This window comes from Schistocerca nitens, chromosome 3, assembly GCF_023898315.1.
Source record: "Schistocerca nitens isolate TAMUIC-IGC-003100 chromosome 3, iqSchNite1.1, whole genome shotgun sequence".
Lineage (NCBI taxonomy): Eukaryota > Metazoa > Arthropoda > Insecta > Orthoptera > Acrididae > Schistocerca > Schistocerca nitens.
The window spans coordinates 946,497,316-946,524,032 of record NC_064616.1 but is presented as its reverse complement, the minus strand read 5'-3'; the positions used below and the strand labels follow the sequence as shown (position 1 = coordinate 946,524,032).

The window sequence follows — 26,717 nt, the reverse complement described above, 5'->3', positions numbered from 1 at the left end:
GAAGCTGTAACCCCCACCATGATGATGGCAATCACCTCCTCTCTCTCTCTCTCTCTCTCTCTCTCCTCCCTCCCCCTCCCCCTGCTCCCCCCCTCAATCTGGTTGGAAAAAAAACATCATCTAATACATCAAAAACTTTTCTATCTGTATCTGATTATCTGATTCTGATGTCAATTTTTAGATCATTTTCCAAATAAATATTTAAGGATAGTATCTTGGAGATGGATGTCTAACACCATAACTCACATACAAATTACTGTCTGCTCTTAATGTTTCCTGAAAAAGACATTTACAAGATGAAAGTCATTTCTGGTTCTCGATAATTTAATGTAAAACTGATGGGGCAGAATGTAGCCTACAGTGCAGTAACGATGCTATAAAACTGGTATGAAAGAGAATAGGTAACTACTCATTGAAAGGGTAAGGCACCAGGGAATGGACAAAACGAGAACATAGAAATGATAAAATGTTCAGCTTTCACACAGTTTATCACCCTTTTTCTGTGCTGTGGATGCCACTGCAAAGGACTCTTCTATTTAGTGAGTAGTTATATACACTTATGTAAGATTTTTCATCAATATATACTGAAATAGACAATGGTGTGCTATGACAAAAGTTCTTTAATTACAAGCTGTCACATAAATTACAATTCAGATGCTTTCATAACATGCAGAATTTACATAATATTTACACATCACACACACACACACACACACAGAGTCTGTCATATCTTTTCAACAATTGTGATTCAAAATGATGTATTTACAGTGAAAATATCTATCAACTTTTTACATATAAATAAGACCTCATTTATAAATAGTATAATTTTCAATAATAATCATCATCATCTGTGTAGTCAATACTTGACTGATATTCTATTGGAATATCCATGTCTCTTGTAAACTCCTGCAAAGTAAAGAGACATTAATCACTTTATAGCACAGTTCAGATCAGATACAGTTCTTATTTTCACTTTTATATGAAAACTAGCTTACATGAATTTAAGGAAGAACTACAACTCAGAATGTAAGTTAGACATTAATAATAATGTATTAAAAGATATCTAAATGGTATGAACATACTTACTGGATCTATGTGTGATGGTACTGGATATTCACATGGAAAACATTCTGTGTAGCTTACACCATTATTGTGTGCAGTGCATTCACAAGCTTGACAGGTGAAAGGGGCAGCACTGTTGACAACTCTCTTAGAGAAAACATTAAGATATTTTTTAACAAAGCTCTTCTTCTCCATTTCAAGTTTCTTAGCCATAAAAACTGATCCTGTAAAAGTCACATGGGAGTAAAGTGTGATGTATGAACCTTTCAAAACTACAAATATTTGTTATTTTATGTTGCTGTAAACCATGAATTACTGACAAAAACCCACTGACAGTTTTATCTCCTGGCGTTAAAGGCAAATATAAGATAAGAGGATGTGGTCTCAGGGTCAATGTTTCAGTGCCAACATGAATTGAAAAGGAATGTTTATAGTTACAAACATGGTTTTGAAACAATATTTTAACACTTAAATATACTCACTTCAGTTATCCTGTAACACTAATAATTTCAGTAAATACTGACTAACAATATACTGTTTAATGCTAGGATGTCCAACCTTTCTGCTTATCTGGGCCACATTGGAAAAAGACAAGTATATTTGGGCTGCACATAATATACTTAACACTAACAATAATGGCTGACAAAAAAAGGATCAATGAGAGAATAGCAGGAGTTTGAAATTGAAAATATTCACATGAAGCAACCCTGATTTAATGTCTATAATCACCGTAAGTGACAATGTGCAACTATAGACATGCAAAGATTGAAGAATTCAATTATAATGTAGGTAAATCAATAAAGAAAGTTAAAAAGAAAAAGAGGAAATTTGATGCAGATATCCCTAGATTTTATTTAGGTTATAACATATGTAATGGCCTTTACATTCATATAAGACTACAGAAAGCTGTGAGTTATGAGTGCTTAACATAAAAAGATTTTAGCTTGAGTCAGTTTCAGTGGAAACCACAAAACTTGGCAAACTACTTTCTCATGAATACATTTCACAAAATGATCATGGAAGAAATATAAGAGAAATTAGATGTAATATACACTTTTAACAACAATTGTTTCTCTTACGGGCTGTATGTGTATGGAACTGGAAAGGAAGGGAAACGATATTGATACCAGAGGTAACTCCTGTCACACACCATAATGTGGCTCATAGGCTACAAATGTAGATAAGTAAAGCAGTTATCAATTCGAAGACTGTTTTGAACACCACAGTGCTTTCTTAGACGTTTTCATGTTGGAGGTGGTATGCTGTTGCCTTTCTCTGACCTTTGAACTGAGCTACCCAACCAGTTATAGGAGGACCTGCAGTTTTATATGGATTCTGAAGCACTATGCAACTCAGAATTTTTCACATCAATAATAATTGCTAGAGGTGAAAGAAATGATGAGTGATAGATAAAAATCCTATGACTGAGTTGGAAACAACCTGCCCATTAGAATTGCTTCAAATACAAAGCAGCCCAAATCATCTGTCAATTGTAAGGGCATTTTGAACTTCTTCAGTAATGCTGAACTTGCTCTCCAGGAAGTGAAAGGCACAACTATCTACAATTATGATGAGACCAGCATACAGACAACCTGGATCCAGAAACACAAAAAGGATAGAAAGGGTAAAAGAGCACTCCCGTGCTTCAATTAGCCTGATGGTATGCACATCTATTTCCTCCTATGGTTGTGTACAAGGCACAGAATCTGTACAAAAACTGGACTGCAGGTCTAAGGCTTCCATTCAATCACTCATTGACCAGTCGGGCTTGGCAGTAGCAGATAGCAAAAGAAAGTTTTAAATTCCATATTTAACAAACCATTCATGCAATACATCGAAGCAATTCATAGGTGAGCTGCTAGATTTGCTACCCGTAGATTTGATCAGCATGCAAGTGGGGGTCGCTGGAAGGAAGAATTCATTCATTTTGAAGAACACTACTGAGAAAGCTTAGAGGACTGGCATTTGAAGCAGATTGCAGAATGAACCTACTGCTGCCAACATACATTTCGCGTAGGGACCACAAAGATAAGATGCAAAATATTAGAGCTGATGCAGAGGCATATAGACAGTCATATTTCCTTCACTCTATCTGCAAGTGGAACAGGCAAAGACATGACTAGTTGTGGTAGAGGGTATCTTCCATCACACACCACATACTGGCTTGTGGAGTAACTATGTAGATGTAAATGTAGATGTAGAAGGTGGACCAGCTGGTACAAAATATGCCAGCAATCCAAGTGGTTGGTTTGACAGGAACCTCTCAAAGCATGGTTCTTTACAATTTTATTGATACATTTGAAGCTACTCATGATCCTGAAGACTCAGTGATGTTGTTAGGAGACAATCTTGCTAGTTACTTTTCTACTAAAGAGATTGAGACATGCAGACATAGTAAAATTTAAATCACTCTATTCCCACCATATGCAACACCTCACGCAAACCCTTGAAGTTGCAGTATTTGCCCATGGAAAAGAAAATGGAGAGGAATTTCAGATCAATGGAGAAAGGAGAGTTGGTATCATGGTTGTATTCCAAAAGAACAGTTTCCTATCTCATTAAACAGACTATAGATTGGAATTAGTGAAACCGTGAGCGAAATTTTAGTATCAGCATTTATTGCTACTGGCCTACATCCACCAAACCCTACTGAGATGTTGAAAAGAATGCCTGATGGATTAGATGGTGAGGAAACAAACAGAAATTTAGGCAGGAGTTTGGTACATGCATATGCTTCACGTATGCAGGAGATTGAAATAGAACCTCCTGTGAGTTTTTGTGTCTCAGCATTGACATAATCCTGCCAAAAAGGACTTTCATCCTCAAGTATCCAAAATCTTTGCAAAAACAGACCAGTTTGTGTTAGGTGCAGAACAACTGTAGACACATTTATGTTTAGTATTTGCCACATAAACTGGGAAGGTTATAGAGGCCAATCTCATTGAATTGATTGTGTGAAATGCTGTAGATGGATCTGTAGCCCATGCATTGGTGGAAATACTGACATGTACTACAACTGCCCCCACTGTGAGGATTCAGATGATGAATCTGTAGAGGACAGTGACAAGGACAAAGACTACATACCAGATAGAAAATCACAGAGCTTCAATGTGCCTTGCAATTACATTTAACCCTTTGAATACCAGTGTTTTCTGTCCGAAACCCCATTTATTTACTTTTATTTTAAAGTACCAGTGCACTTAGCATGAAACTATCAATCCTGTTGCAAGACAGAGACATCTTATGGTACACTGAGGTGCTACAAATGTAGTGCATTGTTGCAGTCACATATAGTGTTCAAAACAAGTTGGCACAGAGATTGTGCTATGTGTGGCTGTACTTAGGAGGTCATTGACAGTGAAAGCGATTATATCTAATGTTATTCTAGTGTATATTTGAGTGTGTGCTACCTCTTTTATGAGTGGTTTTGAAATAAAATCGCTGGGGCAGTACATAGCTTTGAAACAAAATTTATTAAATTTTAGTCCAATTTTTCTTGTTATTTAGAACAATAATTAGTTTTTGGCATTATTAGTTCATGAAAGTTTAAAGATGTGTGATTGTGTTTAGGGAAAATTGGAATTTTCTTTCAAATATATCACTTGAATAACAGGTGGTTGAAAACTATATGCCCTAGTGGTTACAAAGTGAAACCACATCCTTAAGACAATATTGATCATTTTCTTTTTGTCAGTTTCTTCTTGTAGGCATTCAAGAGTGTGCATAAGATAGTTTGTCGGGGTGGGGCATAGACCTGGGGGTTTGAAGTATTTTTAATATTTGGAAGATGAATGGTTACTTGAAAGTAGCCATGAAAGGTTCCAGTTCCAGCTGTGTTAAAAAAACTGTGTAATACTGACTTTGAAATCTTATCTTGAAAGAAAAACTCCTGATTACATTATGTTTCTTCCCTTCTCAGAGAGCTGGGGCAGGGGTATGGAGATGGGCATGGCTCCCCCTTGCTCCTGGGCATGAGTGCCATTGTATTCGCTGATTACTTTGACAATAAACATTAATTTTGTGAAAAATTTTAAAACTGTATTCAAAAATAAAACAATTTGGCGTTTCCTTTTTGATCATTTCTTCTTCTATTCATTGCTTGCTATGATTAAAAATGTTAATTCTGTGACAAATTTCAAAATTTTATTTGTTTTTCATATGGTTGGGTTAATGTTTCTTAGATGTTAGTGAATTGGATGGTTTACTATGTTATTAGTATTTTGATTTAATTTAATCATTTCATGTTAATGCATTGTTTTTCAGTTCATGTGTCATTTATGTACTTTTTAAAATCTATTTCCAGTGTGTTTAATCATTCTTTATTATTTTTGTTTGTTCAGTATATGTAAGGCTTTAGATGTTCATTAAACAATTCCTAATAGAAATTCAAATAAGCCCAGAAGCATTGTTTTACTTACTTATGTGGTAATTGAGAAGCCTTCAAACTTGGAACTCAAAGTTTTGTATGAAATAAAGCAAGATGTTCAAGTAGCCCCAAACATGGAGTTGTCTGGACATATGGGAAGACAAAGAAGTATGTTGCTGACAAAGCAAAAGTTTTCAGAAATTATCTTTCACTCACCAGCAGAGTGTGCACTGTTTTGAAACTTTGCGATAGATTAACACTGTGTGCCTGGTTAACCTTTCATGGACAGAGCCCTTAGCAACTGAGTACCCCTGTCACAAATCATGACCCATCCTCACAGCTTAATTCTGCCAGTACTGCTCTCCTACGGTAGAAACTGTATTGCAAAGAAACAGCTTATACCTTCAGCCGGGGGCAGGTAATTCCAGGTTGAGGGCCCTCCTGCAGGCAGCCGGGTGAGTGGCTTGTGTGCACTCAGAATGTGTGTGGTAGAGCCATCCTACAGGTAGCCTACACTCCCGCACCCATCCACGAGCATGACGAGGAGTGGTCTCACCCAACGGGACAGCATCAGAACAAGATTCTTAGATCCACTAGGTATGCAGGAGAGCTTCTGTGAATTTCAAAAGCAGGAGAGAGGCACCAGCAGACCAAAAGCAGGGAGGACAGATAGCCAGCCCTATCGGGATAGCTAAGTTGGTAAGAACACCTGTGACACTATAATAGAGATGTGCTGCCTAAAAGTTTTGCCCATTATTTTTATTGTAAATATGATATACTTGTTTTATTTTGTAAATATTTAGATATTATATGTTAATTAGAAATGCGGTACGTGCTGTAACTTGTGTACATTATTTTGTATTACGATGTATTTATTCTGAGTTATTGCCATTGTGGAAAGTTAGGAAAAGCAATATCATTGGTAGTGAGTAAAGACTTTTGTAGGAGTGCTGTGTCTGGACCTGAATGTCACATCAGAGCAGAGCACACAGGAGAGAGACGTAAGAGTGAACATATGCAAGTGGCTTGGACTGTCATGCCTGTGTGAGTCACAGTTGTTGCTAGAAAGGCACCAAGAGCAGGACAAGTGTGGGCAGATGTAAGAGACTATTATAAGATTAAGATCCTGCCCCATAATTGGTCATTGCAAATCCAGGTGTGGCCGCAATATTACATGGAGCAATGAGAGCATTGTAGATGACAATCAAGACGATGACTTCACGTCTGCAATGAAGTGTGAGAATGTTGTATTTTTGTTCATGTCATAAAAATTGTGAGGTTTTACCTAGTGATGTCAAACGGTGTGCACTAGAAGAACAATGTGAGGCACAATTGTTGCTAGTCAGGCAACAAGATCAGGACAAGTGTGGGCAGATGTTAGAGGCTCGATCCTGCCCCATAACTAGTCACTGTGAATCCAGGTGTGCCCACAATATTACATGGAGTAATGGGAGCACTGTAGACAACAATGAAGGTGATGGCTTAACATCTACAACAAACTATAAGAATGTTTTATTTTTGTTCATGTTATAAACTTTGTGAAGCATTACCCAGTGACATTCAGTAATAAATGTTGTGCATAAAAAATATAGGTACTTGAGCTTGTCATTAACCTCAGTCATTGTCATCTACTTAGGGTTCCATTCCTTTCCAGTTATTGAATACCCGAGTGTTGTTATTTAAATAGTTAAAAGAAAAGTATTAAAAGACTATCATCATAAATTCTGTTTGTTTCCTAAAAAGATAATTGCATGTAATTAACAATGAAGCCTCAATAAGCTAACAGTCTTGTTCAATTATATTCAGAGGCAATGCCATTCTTGCTAATTGAGTGGCAACAAAGTAAAGTAAAGTAACTAAAGTTAAAGTAACTCTGGCAATCTCAAATTAAAGAAAAGAATAAATTAAATTTATATGTTTCCTATCTGTGTCTATTGTAATAATGCTATTATGTACTGCCATAGTTTGTATTTTGCTGAAAGCCAACAGTTGCTTATTTGATCCAGTATATGTTCATAGAAATTATATTCTACTGAAAGTTAATAGCTTGCCATATCGAGGAAAACAGTGAATGTAAGCAAACATTAATCTTAGGTAATGTAGATTATTGTCGTAACAAAAGTGCTATCTCCAGTTAATCATTTACTTTTTCGCAATGAGTTTATTATTTAAATTAAAGTAGTTGAATATTAATGATATAAGATGATTGCTTTCTTTGTTCATTATTATTTCATAATTTAGTGTGTTGTCAGAAACGTGTGTCAACTTTCTGTTGCCACATGTTCAGCCAAATGATTACATATTCAATATTGTCCACATTATGGACCAGATATTGGACAGACAGTGCCCAATTGGGCTGATAATCATACTAATTAATGTCTCTGTTATTTCAATTAGATTTGTTGTGAACACTGTAAGTTACGTATTACTCCTTTTAGTTTCATGAGTGATGCCACTGTTTATGAATTAATCCAAATCCAAATAAGTAGGAAGTGCAGGAGTAGAATCAATTGCTCATTAGAACAATTTGTTGTAGACTTCTTTCCACCAACCAGTCATATTTTCTTTGAAGACCATAGTGTTGTCGAAAATCAAATTTATTAGACATACGCAATCATGGTAATATCATCACATTAACCAAATAGTAAGGTGGGGCGGGGGAGAGGGGGTGGGGGGTGATTTGGGTTTGAGTCCATGAGAGATACAGACTTTTAAGGAAGTTTCTAAGCAATTGTTTTGCCTACAAATGCTGTGAATGTGAGAAGAGTTCAAGGTATGGTTACTCTTGTACCTGTTCATTCTAACTAAGTTCGATGTCTGACCTCAGTCCTTACTGTGAGGGCATATATTTTCAGTTTACTTAATGCAGTTATAATCTCCATATATATGAGCATGCTGTTATGAATTGCTCAATTGCTGAATGCTTCACAAATTAAAATGGTCACTCCTCTCATAAAGTTCTTAACATAAAGCATAAGTTTAGAATTCAATAGATATAGTCATATGCCAGATATACATATTTTACACTAGTGACACATGTTGTGAAGTTTGAAGTGCTCTTTTTGTGAGGTAGCCTTCAAAGGGATGAATACTTTGTGGGTGACCATTTATCCTGTGTTGATGTGATTTTGTAAATGAGCAACTGTGTCCACCCTTTGCTTAAAATGAGAGAGAGGCCTAAAATTACTTAACTTTGTTGCACAAGATTTGTGTACTACCTTTTTGCAAATGAAAATTGACATGTCAAAGATTCCAGTATGGTATAGTGCTTTCTCTCACATCACAGTCTTTTTGATCACTTAAGCTGGATGCTTGTACACAGTGACACATGTATATATAAAAACTGAGACTTTACACCAGTGAAGATCTACATCTACATCTACTTCCATACTCCGCAAGCCACCTGACGGTGTGTGGCGGAGGGTACCCTAAGTACCTCTATCGGTTCTCCCTTCTATTCCAGTCTCGTATTGTTCGTGGAAAGAAGGATTGTCTGTATGCTTCTGTGTGGGGTCTAATCTCTCTGATTTTATCCTCATGGTCTCTTCGCGAGATATACGTAGGAGGGAGCAATATACTGCTAGACTCTTCGGTGAAGGTATGTTCTCGAAACTTTAACAAAAGCCCGTACCGAGCTACTGAGTGTCTCTCCTGCAGAGTCTTCCACTGGAGTTTATCTATCATCTCCGTAATGCTTTTGCGATTACTAAATGATCCTGTAATGAAGCATGCTGCTCTCCATTGGATCTTCTCTATATCTTCTATCAACCCTATCTGGTACGGATCCCACACCGCTGAGCAGTATTCAAGCAGTGGGCGAACAAGCGTACTGTAACCTACTTCCTTTGTTTGCGGATTGCATTTCCTTAGGATTCTTCCAATGAATCTCAGTCTGGCATCTGCTTTACCGACGATCAACTTTATATGATCATTCCATTTTAAATCACTCCTAATGCGTACTCCCAGATAATTTATGGAATTAACTGCTTCCAGTTGCTGACCTGCCATTTTGTAGCTAAATGATAAGGGATCTATCTTTCTATGTATTCGCAGCACATTACACTTGTCTACATTGAGATTCAATTGCCATTCCCTGCACCATGAGTCAATTCGCTGCTGATCCTCCTGCATTTCAGTACAATTTTCCATTGTTACAACCTCTCAATACACCACAGCATCATCTGCAAAAAAACTCAGTGAACTTCCGATGTCATCCACCAGGTCATTTATGTATATTGTGAACAGCAACGGTCCCATGACACTCCACTGTGGCACACCTGAAATCACTCTTACTTCGGAAGACTTCTCTCCATTGAGAATGACATGCTGCGTTCAGTTATCTAGGAACTCCTCAATCCAATCACACAATTGGTCTGATAGTCCATATGCTCTTACTTTGTTCATTAAACGACTGTGGGGAACTGTATCGAATGCCTTGCGGAAGTCAAGAAACACGGCATCTACCTGAACCCGTGTCTATGGCCCTCTGAGTCTCGTGGACGAATATGGCGAGCTGGGTTTCACATGACCGTCTTTTTTGAAACCCATGCTGATTCCTACAGAGTAGATTTCTAGTCTCCAGCAAAGTCATTATACTCGAACATAATACGTGTTCCAAAATTCTACAACTGATCAACGTTAGAGATATAGGTCTACAGTTCTGCAAATCTGTTCGGCGTCCCTTCTTGAAAACGGGGATGACCTGTGCCCTTTTCTAATCCTTTGGAACGCTATGCTCTTCTAGAGACCTACGGTACACTGCTGCAAGAAGGGGGTAAGTTCCTTTGTGTACTCTGTGTAAAATAGAACTGGTATCCCATCAGGTCCAGCGGCCTTTCCTCTTTTGAGCGATTTTAATTGTTTCTCTATCCCTCTGTCGTCTATTTCGATATCTACCATTTTGTCATCTGTGCGACAATCTAGAGAAGGAACTACAGTGCAGTCTTCCTCTGTGAAACAGCTTTGGAAAAAGACATTTAGTATTTCGGCCTTTAGTCTGTCATCCTCTTTTTCAGTACCATTTTGGTCACAGAGTGTCTGGACATTTAGTTTTGATCCACCTACCACTTTGACATAAGAACAGAATTTCTTAGGATTTTCTGCCAAGTCAGTACATAGAACTTTACTTTCGAATTCATTGAACGCCTCTCACATAGCCCTCCTCACTCTACATTTCACTTCACGTAATGCAAGGCTTTGCCTATGTTTATGTTAGCTGTGAAGTTCCCTTTGCTTCCGCAGTAGTTTCCTAACTCGGTTGTTGTACCACAGTGGCTCTTTTCCATCTCTTACGATCTTGCTTGGCACATATTCATCTAACGCATATTGTACAATGGTTTTGAACTTTGTCTACTGATCCTCAACACTATCTGTACTTGAGACAAAACTTTTGTGTTGAGCCGTCAGGTACTCAGTAATCTGCTTTTTGTCACTTTTGCTAAACAGAAAAATGTTCCTACCTTTTTTAATATTTCTATTTATGGCTGAAATCATCGATGCCGTAACCGATTTATGATTGCTGATTCCCTGTTCTGCGTTAACTGTTTCAAATAGTTCGGGTCTGTTTGTCACCAGAAGGTCTAATATGTTATCGCCACGAGTCGGTTCTCTGTTTAACTACTCAAGGTAGTTTTCAGATAAAGCACTTAAAAAAATTTCACTGGATTCTTTGTCCCTGACACCCGCTATGAACGTTTGAGTCTCCCAGTCTATATCTGGCAAATTAAAATCTCCACCCAGAACTATAACATGGTAGGGAAATCTACTCGAAATATTTTCCAAATTATTCTCAAGATGGGCTTTTACAACATCCTGGATCTGATAGCAGATAAGTCCAAATATATATTTTTGCATATATTTTGCAAATATTTTGTAGATTACAAGTGAAAACAACTTTCACCAGCACTGTAACTTCAACACCTAGCTTCATGTAATCTGCAAATTAAAGTTCTGATGATGAGTCTGTGATAGTTTTAAATGTGGATAATAGGAAAATAAATGTTTCCACATGTTAATAATATGATTTATAGTTTCTTTCCAGCACACCCACTATTCAAACAATCATAGTGTTCAGTAGCTAGTAATGATAAGGTATAAGTTCTAGTCTCCTTTGCTCTACTGCTCATCACTGCTGTGTTTGTCCTTAACCTAGATTCTTTGAGTCATTTTCAACACACAGTCAACATTAGTACATCTTAAAATGACTGCACACTTACTCGCTGCATCGTACTCTGACATGCACCAACACACCTCTGCAAACGTGGACTGCTGCCAGCGACACTGTGCGACGACCGCAGGTCAAATGCACTGCATGGTCATACCCCAAGGTGATTTAAACCCACAAACTGCCCACCAGAGTGTTGTTTTACCATGTATCAGCATTATCCCTAATTAATGAGCATGAGTGTAGTTACAAAAATAATGTTTTTGGTAATGTTACTGTATTACTTGTTTTAGTGGTATGTGGTGGGGGTGGAGGTGAACTGGCGGAAGGGTATTATGAAAATGCCTGATTGTTCAGAAATTATTTTTTCTTTGATAAATAATAGTTCATTGAACGTTAAACACTGAAAAACATGATAAGAAAAGCTGTACGGCACTGAAAAATTAGGAAAAAAGTGAGGTGTAGACATTTACATAAAGAAATGAATGAAAATTGTATTCTGGAGGTCTATAGTGTAGTTGTTGTGAGAATGCTACCACACAGCACATGTTAATCCAATCACATTTTTTCAGAAAGTAAGTAAGTGTGAATGTCAAAACTGCTAAAATGGTTAACATACAATGTTGATTAACTTTAAAGTGGAAATGGTGGAATGTAAGACAAAGAAAGGTAAAGATAAAATTTAGTTTCTTTAATCCTGTGATCTGTTAACTGAAGAAGTAGCACCACATAATATAAAATGCTCCATAGGATTACAAGCAGAGGCAAACTTTAGGTTGGACATGAAAACGCAAAGTAGGGAACTTCCTCATTTCATTGATAAATATGAAATTCTTTAAAAAAAGCTGAAATAAATGTGTTACCTACCATTTGTTTCAAGAGCCAGTGCAGTACATACTCCAAGCAGAGTCTTTGGTAGTTTCACTTGCCGTCTCAGACCTTTGTCTCCCTTCAGATTTTTCACATCATTCTTGGTAAATGCAGTTTTTCCATCAATTCCTGTGATTCAAAGTGTAAAAGTGACTTGTAAGATCTTTTTTACAAACAATAATGTGTATATGAGACAAAATAATGAGGGAGAATCAGATCATTTTTGTATGGCTTACTTCAGTTGATGCAGTAAATGAAAGAGTCACACACTAATTAATTGTTATTATTACAGAAGTAATTCCAGTATGTACAAAAAAAAAAAAAGACACTTTACTTCGTGGGGCACAGGATGGCAAAACAAATCAGTGATAAGTTACCACACTAAAGAATCAGTATTAGATCAACCGAAGACATCATAATCCCATCAAAAGTATGTTTCTAGTGTACTTACTAATAATGAAATTTGTTGTACAATACATTTTCAGTTTTCTTGTCAGGTGAATCTGAGTAAAATATTGAGCTTTTAACAAAATCTTACATTCAATTTCTCAGAAACAACTGACTAATATGGCTGCTATTATGGTGATCATTTATAATTCAACGCCCTTTGATGGCTTGCAATTAATCTATGTGTAACACCATTATGTCATTCTGGCAGAGATTGTATCCATGTCCATGGCAGTAGCACCACCACTCTCTCATAGGAAAGTAAACAGTCCAGCACATTTCTCTGTGTCTTCTTGGCATCAAGAGCCTGCTTGCACATACCACTAAAATTATAGCTGCTGTCCCAGTTGAAATTTTTCTTGCACATTCTGATTTCTACTGCTTGTTTAACAACAACATACCCATTTCACAGGATGTACACTGTGGTTAAGAAATGACAGCCCAACAGTGAAACAGTATTTCATTCTAAGAAAAGTAAATTTATTTTATGGCCTTCACTGGACCACTATGCAATTATACAAAAGTTTATATTATGAGGTATTATTCAATAATATAGTTCAATTCAATAAAAATTCAATAATACTACACAATGGTTCTGCACACTGATGTGACAAATGTCATGGGATACCATGTAATATTGTGTCAGATGTACTTTTGCAAGGCATAACTTAATGTGGCATGGACTCTACAAGTCATTGGAAGTCACCTACCATGCTGTCTCGATAGCAATTCATAATTGCAGATGTGTTGGCAGTGCAGAAGTTTATGCATGAACTGACCTCTTGATTATGTCCCTTCCATGTTGGATGGGATTCATTGGGATTCATGTTGGACTATCTGGGTGACCATATCATTCACTTGAATTGTTCAGAATATTCTTCGAACCAATCACAAACAACTGTTGCCTCATCACACAGTGCATTTTAATCCATAAAAACTCCATTGTTGTTTAGGAATGTGAAGTCCCTGAATGGATGCAAATGGTCTCCAAGTAGTTGAACATAACCATTTGTAGTCAATGATTGATTGAGTTGGACCACAGTGTCCAGTCCATGCCACATAAACAAAACCCACACCATTATGGAGCCACCACCAGCTTGCACAGTGCCTTGTTGACAACTTGGGCCCATGGTTTCATGGAATCTTCACCATATTCAAACCCTACCATAAGCTCTTACTAACTGAAATTGGGACTTATTTGGCCAGGCCACAGTTTTCCAGTCATCTAGGGTCCAACTGATATGGTCACAAGCCCAGGATAGGCGCACATGCGATGTCGTGCTGTTACCAAAGGCACTTGTGTTGGTCATCAGCTGTCATAGCCCATTAATGCCAAATTTCACCCCACTGTCCTAACAGATATATGCATTTTATGTCCCACATTGACTTCCGTGGTTATTTCATGCAGTCTCTCTCATCTGTTAGCACTGGCAACTCTACACAACTGTCACTGCTCTTGGTCATTAACAGAAGGCTGTTGGCCACTGCACCGTCTGTGGTGAGAGGTAATGCCTGAAATTTGGTAGCCTCAGTGCACTCCTGACACTGTGGATCTAAGAATACTGAATTTCCTAATGATTTCCACATTGGAACATTCCCTGTGTCTAGCTCCAACTACCATTCTGCATTCAGAGTCTGTTAATTCCTGTCATGTGGCCATAATCACATCAAAAAACCTTTTCACATGACTCACCTGAGATCACATGATTGCTTTACCAGTGCACTGCCCTTTTATATCTTGTGTACGTGATAGTACTGCCATCCAATATACACTCCTGGAAATGGAAAAAAGAACACATTGACACCGGTGTGTCAGACCCACCATACTTGCTCCGGACACTGCGAGAGGGCTGTACAAGCAATGATCACATGCACGGCACAGCGGACACACCAGGAACCGCGGTGTTGGCCGTCGAATGGCGCTAGCTGCGCAGCATTTGTGCACCGCCGCCGTCAGTGTCAGCCAGTTTGCCGTGGCATACGGAGCTCCATCGCAGTCTTTAACACTGGTAGCATGCCGCGACAGCGTGGACGTGAACCGTATGTGCAGTTGACGGACTTTGAGCGAGGGCGTATAGTGGGCATGCGGGAGGCCGGGTGGACGTACCGCCGAATTGCTCAACACGTGGGGTGTGAGGTCTCCACAGTACATCGATGTTGTCGCCAGTGGTCGGCGGAAGGTGCACGTGCCCGTCGACCTGAGACCGGACCGCAGCGACGCACGGATGCACGCCAAGACCGTAGGATCCTACGCAGTGCCGTAGGGGACCGCACCGCCACTTCCCAGCAAATTAGGGACACTGTTGCTCCTGGGGTATCGGCGAGGACCATTCGCAACCGTCTCCATGAAGCTGGGCTACGGTCCCGCACACCGTTAGGCCGTCTTCCGCTCACGCCCCAACATCGTGCAGCCCGCCTCCAGTGGTGTCGCGACAGGCGTGAATGGAGGGACGAATGGAGACGTGTCGTCTTCAGCGATGAGAGTCGCTTCTGCCTTGGTGCCAATGATGGTCGTATGCATGTTTGGCGCCGTGCAGGTGAGCGCCACAATCAGGACTGCATACGACCGAGGCACACAGGGCCAACACCCGGCATCATGGTGTGGGGAGCGATCTCCTACACTGGCCGTACACCACTGGTGATCGTCGAGGGGACACTGAATAGTGCACGGTACATCCAAACCGTCATCGAACCCATCGTTCTACCATTCCTAGACCGGCAAGGGAACTTGCTGTTCCAACAGGACAATGCACGTCCGCATGTATCCCGTGCCACCCAACGTGCTCTAGAAGGTGTAAGTCAACTACCCTGGCCAGCAAGATCTCCGGATCTGTCCCCCATTGAGCATGTGTGGGACTGGATGAAGCGTCGTCTCACGCGGTCTGCACGTCCAGCACGAACGCTGGTACAACTGAGGCGCCAGGTGGAAATGGCATGGCAAGCCGTTCCACAGGACTACATCCAGCATCTCTACGATCGTCTCCATGGGAGAATAGCAGCCTGCATTGCTGCGAAAGGTGGATATACACTGTACTAGTGCCGACATTGTGCATGCTCTGTTGCCTGTGTCTATGTGCCTGTGGTTCTGTCAGTGTGATCATGTGATGTATCTGACCCCAGGAATGTGTCAATAAAGTTTCCCCTTCCTGGGACAATGAATTCACGGTGTTCTTATTTCAATTTCCAGGAGTGTATGTGCATATCATTACCTCATGACCTCAGTGTAAAGTATTGCTATAATTTATGATTAAACAAAGTGTTTTGTTCTTTTATATGCCCATATTTCTTTATTCTTACACACACACACACACACACACACACACACACACACACACACACAGATATATATATGTGTGTGTGTGTGTGTGTGTGTGTGTTTGTGTGTGTGTTTGAAAGATCTTTATTTGTAGTTTGATTTGCTTGTCTAGCAATATTTTGTTTTGTATATTTTGTTTTTTAGGTCATCGATTGTAATTTGTAATTAACTTATATTTTCTTAATTTCTGTAATCCATTCAGTGTTGCTCTCACTATTTCACAATTTTCCTTTTATTCTCTTACTCATTTTGTTTTCTGCTATTCTGATCAGAAGTTTAAGAATGAGATGTGTTTCTTCCTGTTTCCACTTCCCTGTATACTGTTTCATTTGAAGCTATTCTCCAATCTCCATTCACTTGATATTGTTTTTTATTTTTTTACAAATGTCCTAATTATTCTTCTTTCTGTCTTTAGGTATTCTGCCAGTTTCTGATGTATTAATTGTTTTGAAGATGGCTTCAACTGCATATGTCATTTCTGGGTATGTAGCTGTTTTATAATGTTTTAATTTTGCAGTTGTTAACAGGATTTATTGTTGTATGTGTTTTTGGTGAGGTAATTTGCTCTGTTTAATTTCTTTTAATCTATTTTTCTATGTTAGTTTCTCATTTAGGTTGTAAGTTATGATTTTACATAAACATCTAAATTTATCAAAAACTTTGATTTCCTGTTTTTCTATCGTAATTTTGTTTCCAAGTGGTGATTGAGTTAGCATCCCCCTCCTATCCAAACAGTAATTTTCTGTGATATTTCTTGTAGCAGTTTAACCTGTTGTCTGGTTTCTTGAACGTTGTCAGCTGGGAGAGCAAAATCACCAGCCAAACCCAGACACTTTTGGAGCTTCTAATTCTTATGTTCTATGGGTTTTCCTTGTACCAGTCTCTTATTATCCCAGTGCACAGTTGCATATTAATGATATTACACAGTAACCCAGCCTAAGGTCTGTTTTTATGGGCAGTTGTTCAGAAATGTCTCCTCTAAACCTGACTTTTGGTTTGGTGTTGGTCTGGATAAGTTATACTAATTTATTCAGTGTTAGATGATGCCCAATAATTTTTAATACTGAATGTCTGTGGAGAGAATCATATGCTTCCTTACAGTCTACAAGTGTTATTGCAAGAGATTTTTTCTGTGTCCTGTAATATGCCATTTTTAACTTTAAACTAATGATCTGCTCTGCACAGTTTTTCCATGGTCTGGAACCTTTATGGTGTTTCCTACCTACTTTTCTAGTTGTTTCTTCATTCTTCCACATAGCATCTTGGATAACATATTGTATGTGCAGTCTAGGAGAGGTTCCTCTGTAGTTATCCGAATTGCTCTTAACACACTTCTTGTGTAGAAGGTTGGCGATGGAAATGGCCCAATGTTTGGGGAATTGTTCAGTTATCCAAATTTTTGTTATAGCCTTATGTAAGTAGATTTTGACTGTATCACTTGAATATTTCCACATTTCAAAAAGATCCTGATCGTCTCTACACGTCATATAAGTATTTATTTGTCAGCAGAATGCTACTTCTTGGTGAGATGGGGAAGTCTAACTTGTTGGGGTTTTGTTTATTGGTGTAAGAGTTATTTGAGTTCTTCACAGTTCAAAAGTTTATTAAATGTTTTTCCATGTTTTCAGCATTTTCTTTGCTACTACGTGTCATTCTTCCATCTTCAGTATTACCATACAGGGATCATATTGTTGTAGTTGTTTCCCTAAGATTTTTGTAGTAGATCCTGGACTTGGTTTTGTGGTAATGAGTTTATTATTCTTTATGAAATCTGCTCTTGATTCTCCCAATGTGTGTGTGAATGTTTTCCTTTCATTTATGAGGTTGATGGCATTTTCTTCTGTTTTGTGTATTCGAAATTTTAACCATGCTTGGAATTTGTCACATTCTGGTGTCCAACATTCACATTTTCTTCATGTGTTCTAGAGCTTGGTCCCAGTTCTTCTAGATTCTTTGTTAATTTAATGATCTGTGTTATTTGTTGATATATGTCATTTTAATTAGTTGATGTGGGTTGTAGTGCCTGTTTATTTTATTGTTCTTTCATTGTTTCTTTAACAGAATGAATTTGATTTTAATTTTAACTGAGTAGTGGTACTTTAACTTTGTAAATTTCATTACTTTTATCCATACAGACATGGTATAGTTGCCATCCCCTTTCTCCAATGTGCATGTCTCATTGTTTGACACTTGTTTGATTTCCTCCTGAATTATGTTGCTTTAGTTACAAAGTTGCGACCTCTGTAGCATTGTACAAGTCTCTGCAGCATTCTACAAGTCTTTGTCTATTCTCATTTGCAAAGTTACGTTGACCCCATTCATCAATTATATATCCTTCCTTTATCAAACAGGTGATTTAAATCTCCCAATAAGATCTTTTATCTATTCTGTTCACATTTTATTTGAAAAGTTTCCAAAACTTACTTATCTCTTCCCTTGTTTTTGTTAGATTTTTTTTTCATTTTTAGAAGCATGAGGAATTATGATTATGTAAGTTGTATTCATTGTTTTAAAAGTTAGAGCGGCAATTTTTGGTGATATTGCTTGAAAATCAGTTACTGAACCTGTTATTTTTATATTTACTAAAAATCTTTTATTACTGTGGAAATAGTAACAGAGAGAAACCCATTGTTAGCTACATGATTAAGAGTCCAGGTGCCCCACTTTCATCAGGAATGTCCCAGTTTGATGCTATGCTAAATGTTTCCTCTGAAATCTACATATATCAAATAGTTCAGTGGCCCACTCCTGATAGAAGGATAATTAGATCGAGCTAGTGTCCCATCCTGACTTCACACATGTAATACTAAACACACACAGCCAGATGACTTGTTGTCTGTAGTGGTAATTTTTTTTACAGGCCACTGTCTAGAGTTATGATTAAAATTAGGTAACTGAATATCAACTCCAACTTCTAATCTCTTAAATATAACTTAAACAATTTAAGCAGCCCCAGAGAGCATCCCAGAATGCCCCAGAGAACATCCCAGAGCTCTCTGGGGCCAGAGAGCATCCCAGAGTGCCCCAGTAAGCTAAAACACTAAAAAGAATCGCTTCTCGGCTTTTGGCAAGATCAATGTGTAGAACTCTATATCAAATAATAAACTAAATATTTTTTTTGGCAAGATCAATGTGTAGAACTCTATATCAAATAATAAACTAAATAAATAAACATAAAATATTTAGTTTATTATTTGATATAGAGTTCTACACATTGATCTTGCCAAAAGCCGAGAAGTGATTCTTTTTAGTGTTTTAGCTTACTGGGGCACCCTGGGATGCTCTCTGGGGCACTCTGGGATGTTCTCTGGGGCACTCTGGGATGCTCTCTGGGGCACTCTCTTATTAATTCTGTTTCATATAATGTTTTCAGTTGTTTTTTATTAAAAACCTCTTGTTTATTTTATTGTTTAGTTTAAAGTTGCGAAGCATCTTTATCTATCTCGTGACATTTTTTTTTTTAAAAAAAGGACTTCTAGTATTAATTAAAATTCTTATCATTTACACCATTACTTAATTGTTTATTGATCATAATGTATCGATGGGTTGCAGGGGTTCCGACCTCTGGGGAGGTGGGTGGGTATTCATGCATGGCTGTCTTCACTTAGCCACTGCAGCTATGTAAGGCGGGTGACCTCGAAGGAGGTTCGCCTCGCTCCCACTAGGGCTCGTGGGCCGCGCTATTGTTCTAACTAAGCGCGGTCTGCTGGAAAATGGTCTTTCCGGTCCGCCATTGCGGTTTGTCAGCGCGATACTTCCTGCCGCGCCCAGCGAGCTTCTAATTATCTGCAGGAAGTGTGACGTATGGCGCTGCTCTTATCAGTACTTGCAGGCAGCTACGGCACGTGTGGACGATTTCTAGTTGCTTTATATTACGAAGCTACTGCATTTAATTTAACACGAGGCAATTGCATGTTATAGACAGCCATGTCAGTTCTCAGAAGGCATGAGTTATTCAACAAATAATATCAGAGTTAGCCAGTTTGCACAAAGTAAACACACATACTGTCCTCCCTTCACATACAGACAGAAAAATGCAGTGGGGTCTTTAATGTGTAGTATGTATAGACAGACAGATATAGATGTAAATATGTATAGTAAATATGACATATTAAACATTAATTGTTTGACATAAGCTGCTTGTTGATCGTTGTTTATTTTACAAGACTAGTTTTGGGCACTGCCTATCATCAGTGATACCTGGATTACAAAAAAGTCACAGTTCTTTCAATAAGTTACTTAGGAGCATATATAGCAATGTTTTATGCAGATGTGATTTTTCATATCCTAATAAAGTTACTTGCCTTATATGTAAAGCTTTCTAGCATATGTCAGTGATGATATTTGATAAATATCTGGTAATAATAGAATTAAATGTTTTATATGTACATAAATGCAGTCAGCATTAGATATTTTTTATGTTTTTATGAAAATACATGCAGTTGTCATTGGCAATAGCTGTACCTGCAAAGATTATTTTTTATTATATATCAAGGTAAAAAGCACCAAATGTAGAAGACAAAATATATATACATTCTGATGGAGCTTTGCTGCTCTGAGGAGCCCTCAGGGGATCAACATTAGTTTAGTGGGTATGGGCATGGCGACACCAGGCTTCCTAAGATGGGGAATGATAAGTGCCAGCAGTTCTTTGTCTCCGTAAGCTCTGAGAATGCTTCAGCAATCATCATACAATGCAGTGGTGGAACATTGTGTGGCACAGGGAACAGGGATCTTGGCTTGACTGCCTGGATTGCAGGGATAGTAAAAAGTCTACAAAAAGTTCTCAGTCTTAAGGTGTTCTGTGTGCTGATGAGAAGCATGGCTGTTGAGGTGGAACAGTCAGTAGCTGGCAACCTCTGGGAAAACTGCTGCAACTCAGTTGTATAAGGCTTACATAGGTATGTGGGGCTCTGTATAGTTGGACCTTTATTTCCCTAGCTGCTTGGGGGCAGAGATGGAATCCTTGAAATTTTCTCCTGATTCTGGAATGGGTGGGCTGCTGGTAGCTACCACCACCTAGTCTAACAAGAGAGCTCATGCAGCTAGTCATCCTGACTCAGGGACTAATTCAAAGACTATTGTTTCTAATAATAGAATGCATGCTGCTAGTTGAAATGTGTTTTTAATAGAAAAGAAGGCAACTTTCACAAAGTTTCATCTTTCTACATCCAAAAAGGTTAAGAGGGCACTGTTGGCACCTCAAAATCTGTCAACCAGTTGCATAATGGGGCACTGTTGGTTGTACCCTCTAGTCCCCAACAGGTAACAAATTTGCAGAAAGTGAAAAGCCTTGGGGACTATGCCATTGAAATTAAGGTCCACAACTCCTTGAAGTACAGCAAAGGCTTTGTGACATGCAAGCATTTGGTGGAAATTTTCAAAGATTAACTTAAAGCTTAATGAGCCCAAGAAGGCACAGTTGACATCCAAAATACAATTAAAATGGTGGATTGCAATCTGGTTAAGTCAGACTCATTCATATTTACTTTTAACTGTATACCTACACTTTGGACTTACTACTCCTTGGAGTAAGGGAGAAGCCACTTCTCAGAAATTTGGTAAAGCTGCTGACCTCTGGGAATCACCCTGTCTTGAGCAGGGATTGCAGTGTATATCTTGAAGCATGGAAGATACAAGAGCTTAAAACTATGAAGTGAATTCCATGTGATGAGGCAAAAAAGCTGTAAAAAGCTATGTTGTCCCCTGCCTTTGCTACCTCCTTTGCTTCTGTTCTTAAACAGCCAGGTCAGAAGATAAGTGTGGCTACACAAATGGAGGTTGTTAGTGTCAGCACTAGTACCTGCATTTATCAATTTACTTGAACTACTGCAGTGCTTTTGAAGGCCATACCTCCCCCCAGAACATCAGAAAAGGCTGTTGCCCCTCTAAAGGTCCAGTCTGGTCCACTATCCAGTGCTGCCACTACCACTTCTATGGTTTTGACTCTGGAGCCTCCCCAGGCAAAAAAGCCAAAGGCAGAGCATAAACCTCTAATTAAGACAGGAAGTAAGCAGTCTGTGGATGTTAATGTCACTCTCTTTGACATCTCTCACGATTCATCTTCAGTGCCAATGGACTTTGATGTTGGCCTGGGGTACTCATCTCACCCAAAAATTGAGCCTCCACCCACTACAGGTTCCCCTCTCCAGCAGAAAGCACAGTGAAAGCACTATCCCCATGATAAATGGCTCCCACACTACACTGGAACATTAATAGTTTCAGGACAAATGTGGAGGAACTGAAACTCCTAGCACAGGAATGACCCCTGTGCTTGTGTTTGCAGATAGTGCATTTTAAAATGACTGATGCCCGTGTACTACAGGGCTACACCCTTCATCACAAAGATGACCTGACTGGTGAAAGGGCCAATGGAGGGCCTAACAGATCTTACATAACAACTACCCTGACCATTTCTTCCAGTGGGAGACTTGTCAGTAATGCAAACCACTCCTTTGTTCTCCTTGTTGCTACTGATGTGTAAGAAATTGCAGCTGAAATTCATGTGTGTCTGAGGATCACTGTTCACTGTATTTACTTCCACAAAATGAGACAGACTCTGATACCCTAACAGATCTTTCATAACAACTACCCTGACCATTTCTTCCACTGGGAGACTTCAATGCTTATCATGTATTGTGGGGCTCAATCTCTACTTTCCATTGAGGTTGGGATTTAGAGAGCATCATGACATCTCATCAGCTGTGCATCCTCAACTCTAGCACTCCCACTCATTTCTGTGCTGCTACTGCATCATCCTCAGCTGTACACCTCTCTTTCTGCTCTCCAGTCCTCGTGGACTCTGTTCAGTGGGAAGTTACTGATGACCTTCATTCCAGTGACCACTTCCCACTCTGGATTGATCTCTGGATGGAGCTTTCCCTGAAAGGATGCAGCCAAGACAGATGATTGGCAGAACCACCTGGACAATTTTCAGCCAGCTGGCTGTGCTTGACCACATCACACAAGGGTTCCACAAAGCCAATGATGTCTTTGTGTCAAAGTCCTCAGGTCATTTATGGAGGCAACCTGTCCCTTGGTGGACTGATGAGTGCCATTCAGTAAGCCAGGTAAGAAATATGGCTCTACGATGGTTTAAGTGCCACTCAACAGTGGAAAACCTCACAGGCTTTTGAGTGGCAAAGGCCAAGGATTGATGCATTATCAAGGGGAGAAAGGAAAGGACATAGCAAGCATTCATAGTCTCCATCAACCATTACACTTGTTTAACTACAGTATGGGAACCCATCAGGAGGATTTCCAGTAAATACAGTTGGTCACCTACAGCAACATTGAGACAGGGGTGCCTCCAAACACCACCTGGAGACATTGTGCAGACAATGGCAGAGCATTTCGTAATGACTACTATAACTGCCACTGCCAGCTAGGATCTAGTGTGCTGTCATTACTCACAGAGTTTGGAGTCCTACAATTGCAAACTCTCCATGTGGGACCTGGATCTGGCACTGACTGTGGCTCGTGATGCTGCATCTGGTCACGACAAACTCTAATGTAGCACATTGCAGAACTTGAAAACAGCATCAAAGGAAGTCACCTTACAATGTTTTAATTCAATAAGGCAGACAGGTCACTTTCTCAACTCCTGGACACAGGCAATTTTGATACCTCTCCTCAAACCAGGAAAGGACTGAACATGTCCCAATAGTTACCACAGCATGACTGAGTAAAGAACTTGGAGCAAATGATTAATCATCATCTGGTCTGGATGATAGAGAGCAGGCAGCTCCTAATTGTTCTCCAAGTGAATTCAGGAGATGTTAATCATTATACAAGCTTAAAGCATTCATACTTATCTGTTCGAACAAATAATATAGCATGTTAGTTCAAGAAACTTTTTTATCCTACATTTGTTGTTACCATTAGATATTACTGCATGAAAGCATCTTAACAACAGCATCTAAAATGGGAGAGTAATCTCTTGAAGATCACACAATCTGAATGCAGTCATGCAGTCTCTCCAGAGAGACTAATATACTGATAAAGAGTGTAAACACACCCATAACAGAAACTGGCAGCAGAACAATGAAAGAGGCTTACAACTAGTTAATAGCAAATACTTAATCTTGCAGAGATTTGTATTATGCATTGCCATATATCAAAATGACTTACAAGTCTCAGAAGTAGAGATTAATGGCCATACATCAGATGAGGCACCAGTGCATGTATAAGTTTACCAAAAAGCCCAGGTCTGCTTGGTTTGCACTCAGAAATGTCTCTAATTATGTTTACCTACAGATGGGATTATTAGCACACTTTCATTGGAAATGAAAATGAGCCTTTGGCATCAATGGCCGGGAGGCCCCTTACGGGGCAGGTCCGACCGCCTTGGTGCAGGTCTTATTACATTCGACGCCACATTGGGCAACCAGTGCACTGGATGGGGATGAAATGATGATAAAGACAACACAAGACCCAGTCCCTGAGCAGAGAAAATTCCTGACCCACCCAGGAATCGAACCCGGGCCCCTTAGGGCGGCAGTCCGTCACGCTGACCATTCAGGTATCAGGGTAGACACTTTCATTCAGTATTGTGGTATTGCATAATCTTTTGGGACAATGAAACTAAGCCAAGTATTTATTCTACAAAAGGATGCAATAAGAATAATGTGTAAATCTGATAACCAAACATCTTGCAGAAGCCTCTGCATGGACCAAGGGACATTGACATTTAACATGGCAACACATATAATTCCTACAGGTAATGGCATCTGTAGTTAATTAGAAGAGTGAGTTGAGAATGACCTGAGCAATTCACAGTGAGAATACCATAAGTAAAAATAATTTCCATATAAGACAACCTTTTCTGAAATAATCACGCCAAGTTGTTAAAAGTTTTGTTTTATAACTCTGGAAATCCAAACCTGACAATGCCATGCTACAAGCCAAGGCCACAGATTCCCATTGTGGTAAGTAATCATGGGTTACATTTTAAAATTATAGTCATGTTGTATTCATCAGAAAAAATAAAAGTTCTGTAGAATAGTGACCATTAGGTTGAAATTAGTTGCAAAATTATAAAAAAAACTGTGAACAGCTTGTTGCGATTATTGTGTATTTTATACAAGCTATGCTACATACTCTTAAGAAGAATTTCCATATAGTCTATGATAGGTTAATAACACACATCAGGCAATAAATTGAAAATCTCCAGATAGTAAAAAACAGATTAAAATAATACCTCATCACACTATTTGGACTCCTCAGGGATGCAATTTCCACATAATTATAACATTTATGTTGGGAGATCTTGACTTTGTCAGTCTATAGACAGCTGATAAGTGATATATGGAAAGGTACATAGATGATTTGTTTGAAGTATAGTAAAAGAAGCACATGAGTATTATAAGAGGAGGTGCAATGGATTTTTTCCAAGAAGCCGTTTCTCTGCTAAAGTGTACAAACATATACACTGAAGTGCCAAAGAAACTGGTATAGGCATGTATATTCAAATACAGAGATATGTAAATACGCAGAATACAATGTTACAGTTGGCAACACCTATATAAGACAACATGTGTCTGGTGCAGTTGTTAGATCAATTACTGCTGCTACAATTACAGTTTATCAAGATTTAAGTGAGTTTGAACATAGTGTTATAGTTGGCACATGAGCAATGGGACACAGCATCTCCAATGTAGCGATGAAGTGGGGAATTTCCCGTATGACCATTTCATGAATGTACCATGTATATCAGGAATCCAGTAAAACATAAAATCTCTGACATCGCTGTGGCCGGAAAAAGTTCCTGTAAGAATGGCACCAATGACAACTGAAGAGAATTGTTCAACATGATAGATGTGCAATACATTGGAAAATTGCTGCAGATTTCAATGCTGAGCCATCAACAACTGTCAGTGCATGAACCATTCAATTAAACATCATCAGTATGAGCTTTTGGAGCCAAACGCCCACTCGTGTGCACTTGATGACTGCACAGCACAAAGCTTTACATCTCAACAGGGCCCGTCAACACTGACATTGGACTGTTGATGACTGGAAACATGTTGCCTGGTCAGATGAGTCTCATTTAAAATTGTATCAAGCGGATGGATGTGTACGAGTATAGAGACAACCTCATGACTCCATGGACCCTGTATGTCAGCAGTGGACTGTTCAAGCTGGTGGAGGAACTGTAATGGTGTGGGGCATGTGCAGTTGGAGTGATATGGGACCCCTGATACATCTAGATGTGACTCTGACAGGTGATACGTACGTAAGCATCCTGTCTGATCACTTGTATCTATTCATGTGGATTGTGCATTCCAGCAGATTTGGAGAATTCAACAACCCACACATCCAGAATTGCTACAGAGTGGCTCCAGGAACACGCTTATGAGTTTAAACACTTCCACTGGTCACCAAACTTCCTGGACATGAACATTATTGAGCATATCTGGGATGCCTTGCAATGTGCTGTTCAGAAGGGGTCTCCGCCTCCTCACACTCTTATGGATTTATGGACAGCCCTACAT

The 26,717-nt window shown here is 39.0% G+C and overlaps 1 protein-coding gene across 1 annotated transcript in view; it reads right to left on the bottom strand.

Moving 5' to 3' along the window:
* Positions 1 to 741: 741 nt before the first annotated feature.
* The window catches only part of LOC126249021 (uncharacterized), a 712,654-nt gene continuing 686,678 nt past the window's right edge, over positions 742 to 26,717 (bottom strand). The window contains exons 71-73 of the mRNA XM_049950623.1: positions 12,459 to 12,590; positions 1,087 to 1,286; positions 742 to 906 (exon numbers count right to left, since the gene is read on the bottom strand). Of these exons, the coding sequence (XP_049806580.1) occupies positions 829 to 906; positions 1,087 to 1,286; positions 12,459 to 12,590 (410 nt within the window). The 3' untranslated portion in view covers positions 742 to 828. The remainder of the gene's footprint in view (positions 907 to 1,086; positions 1,287 to 12,458; positions 12,591 to 26,717) is intronic.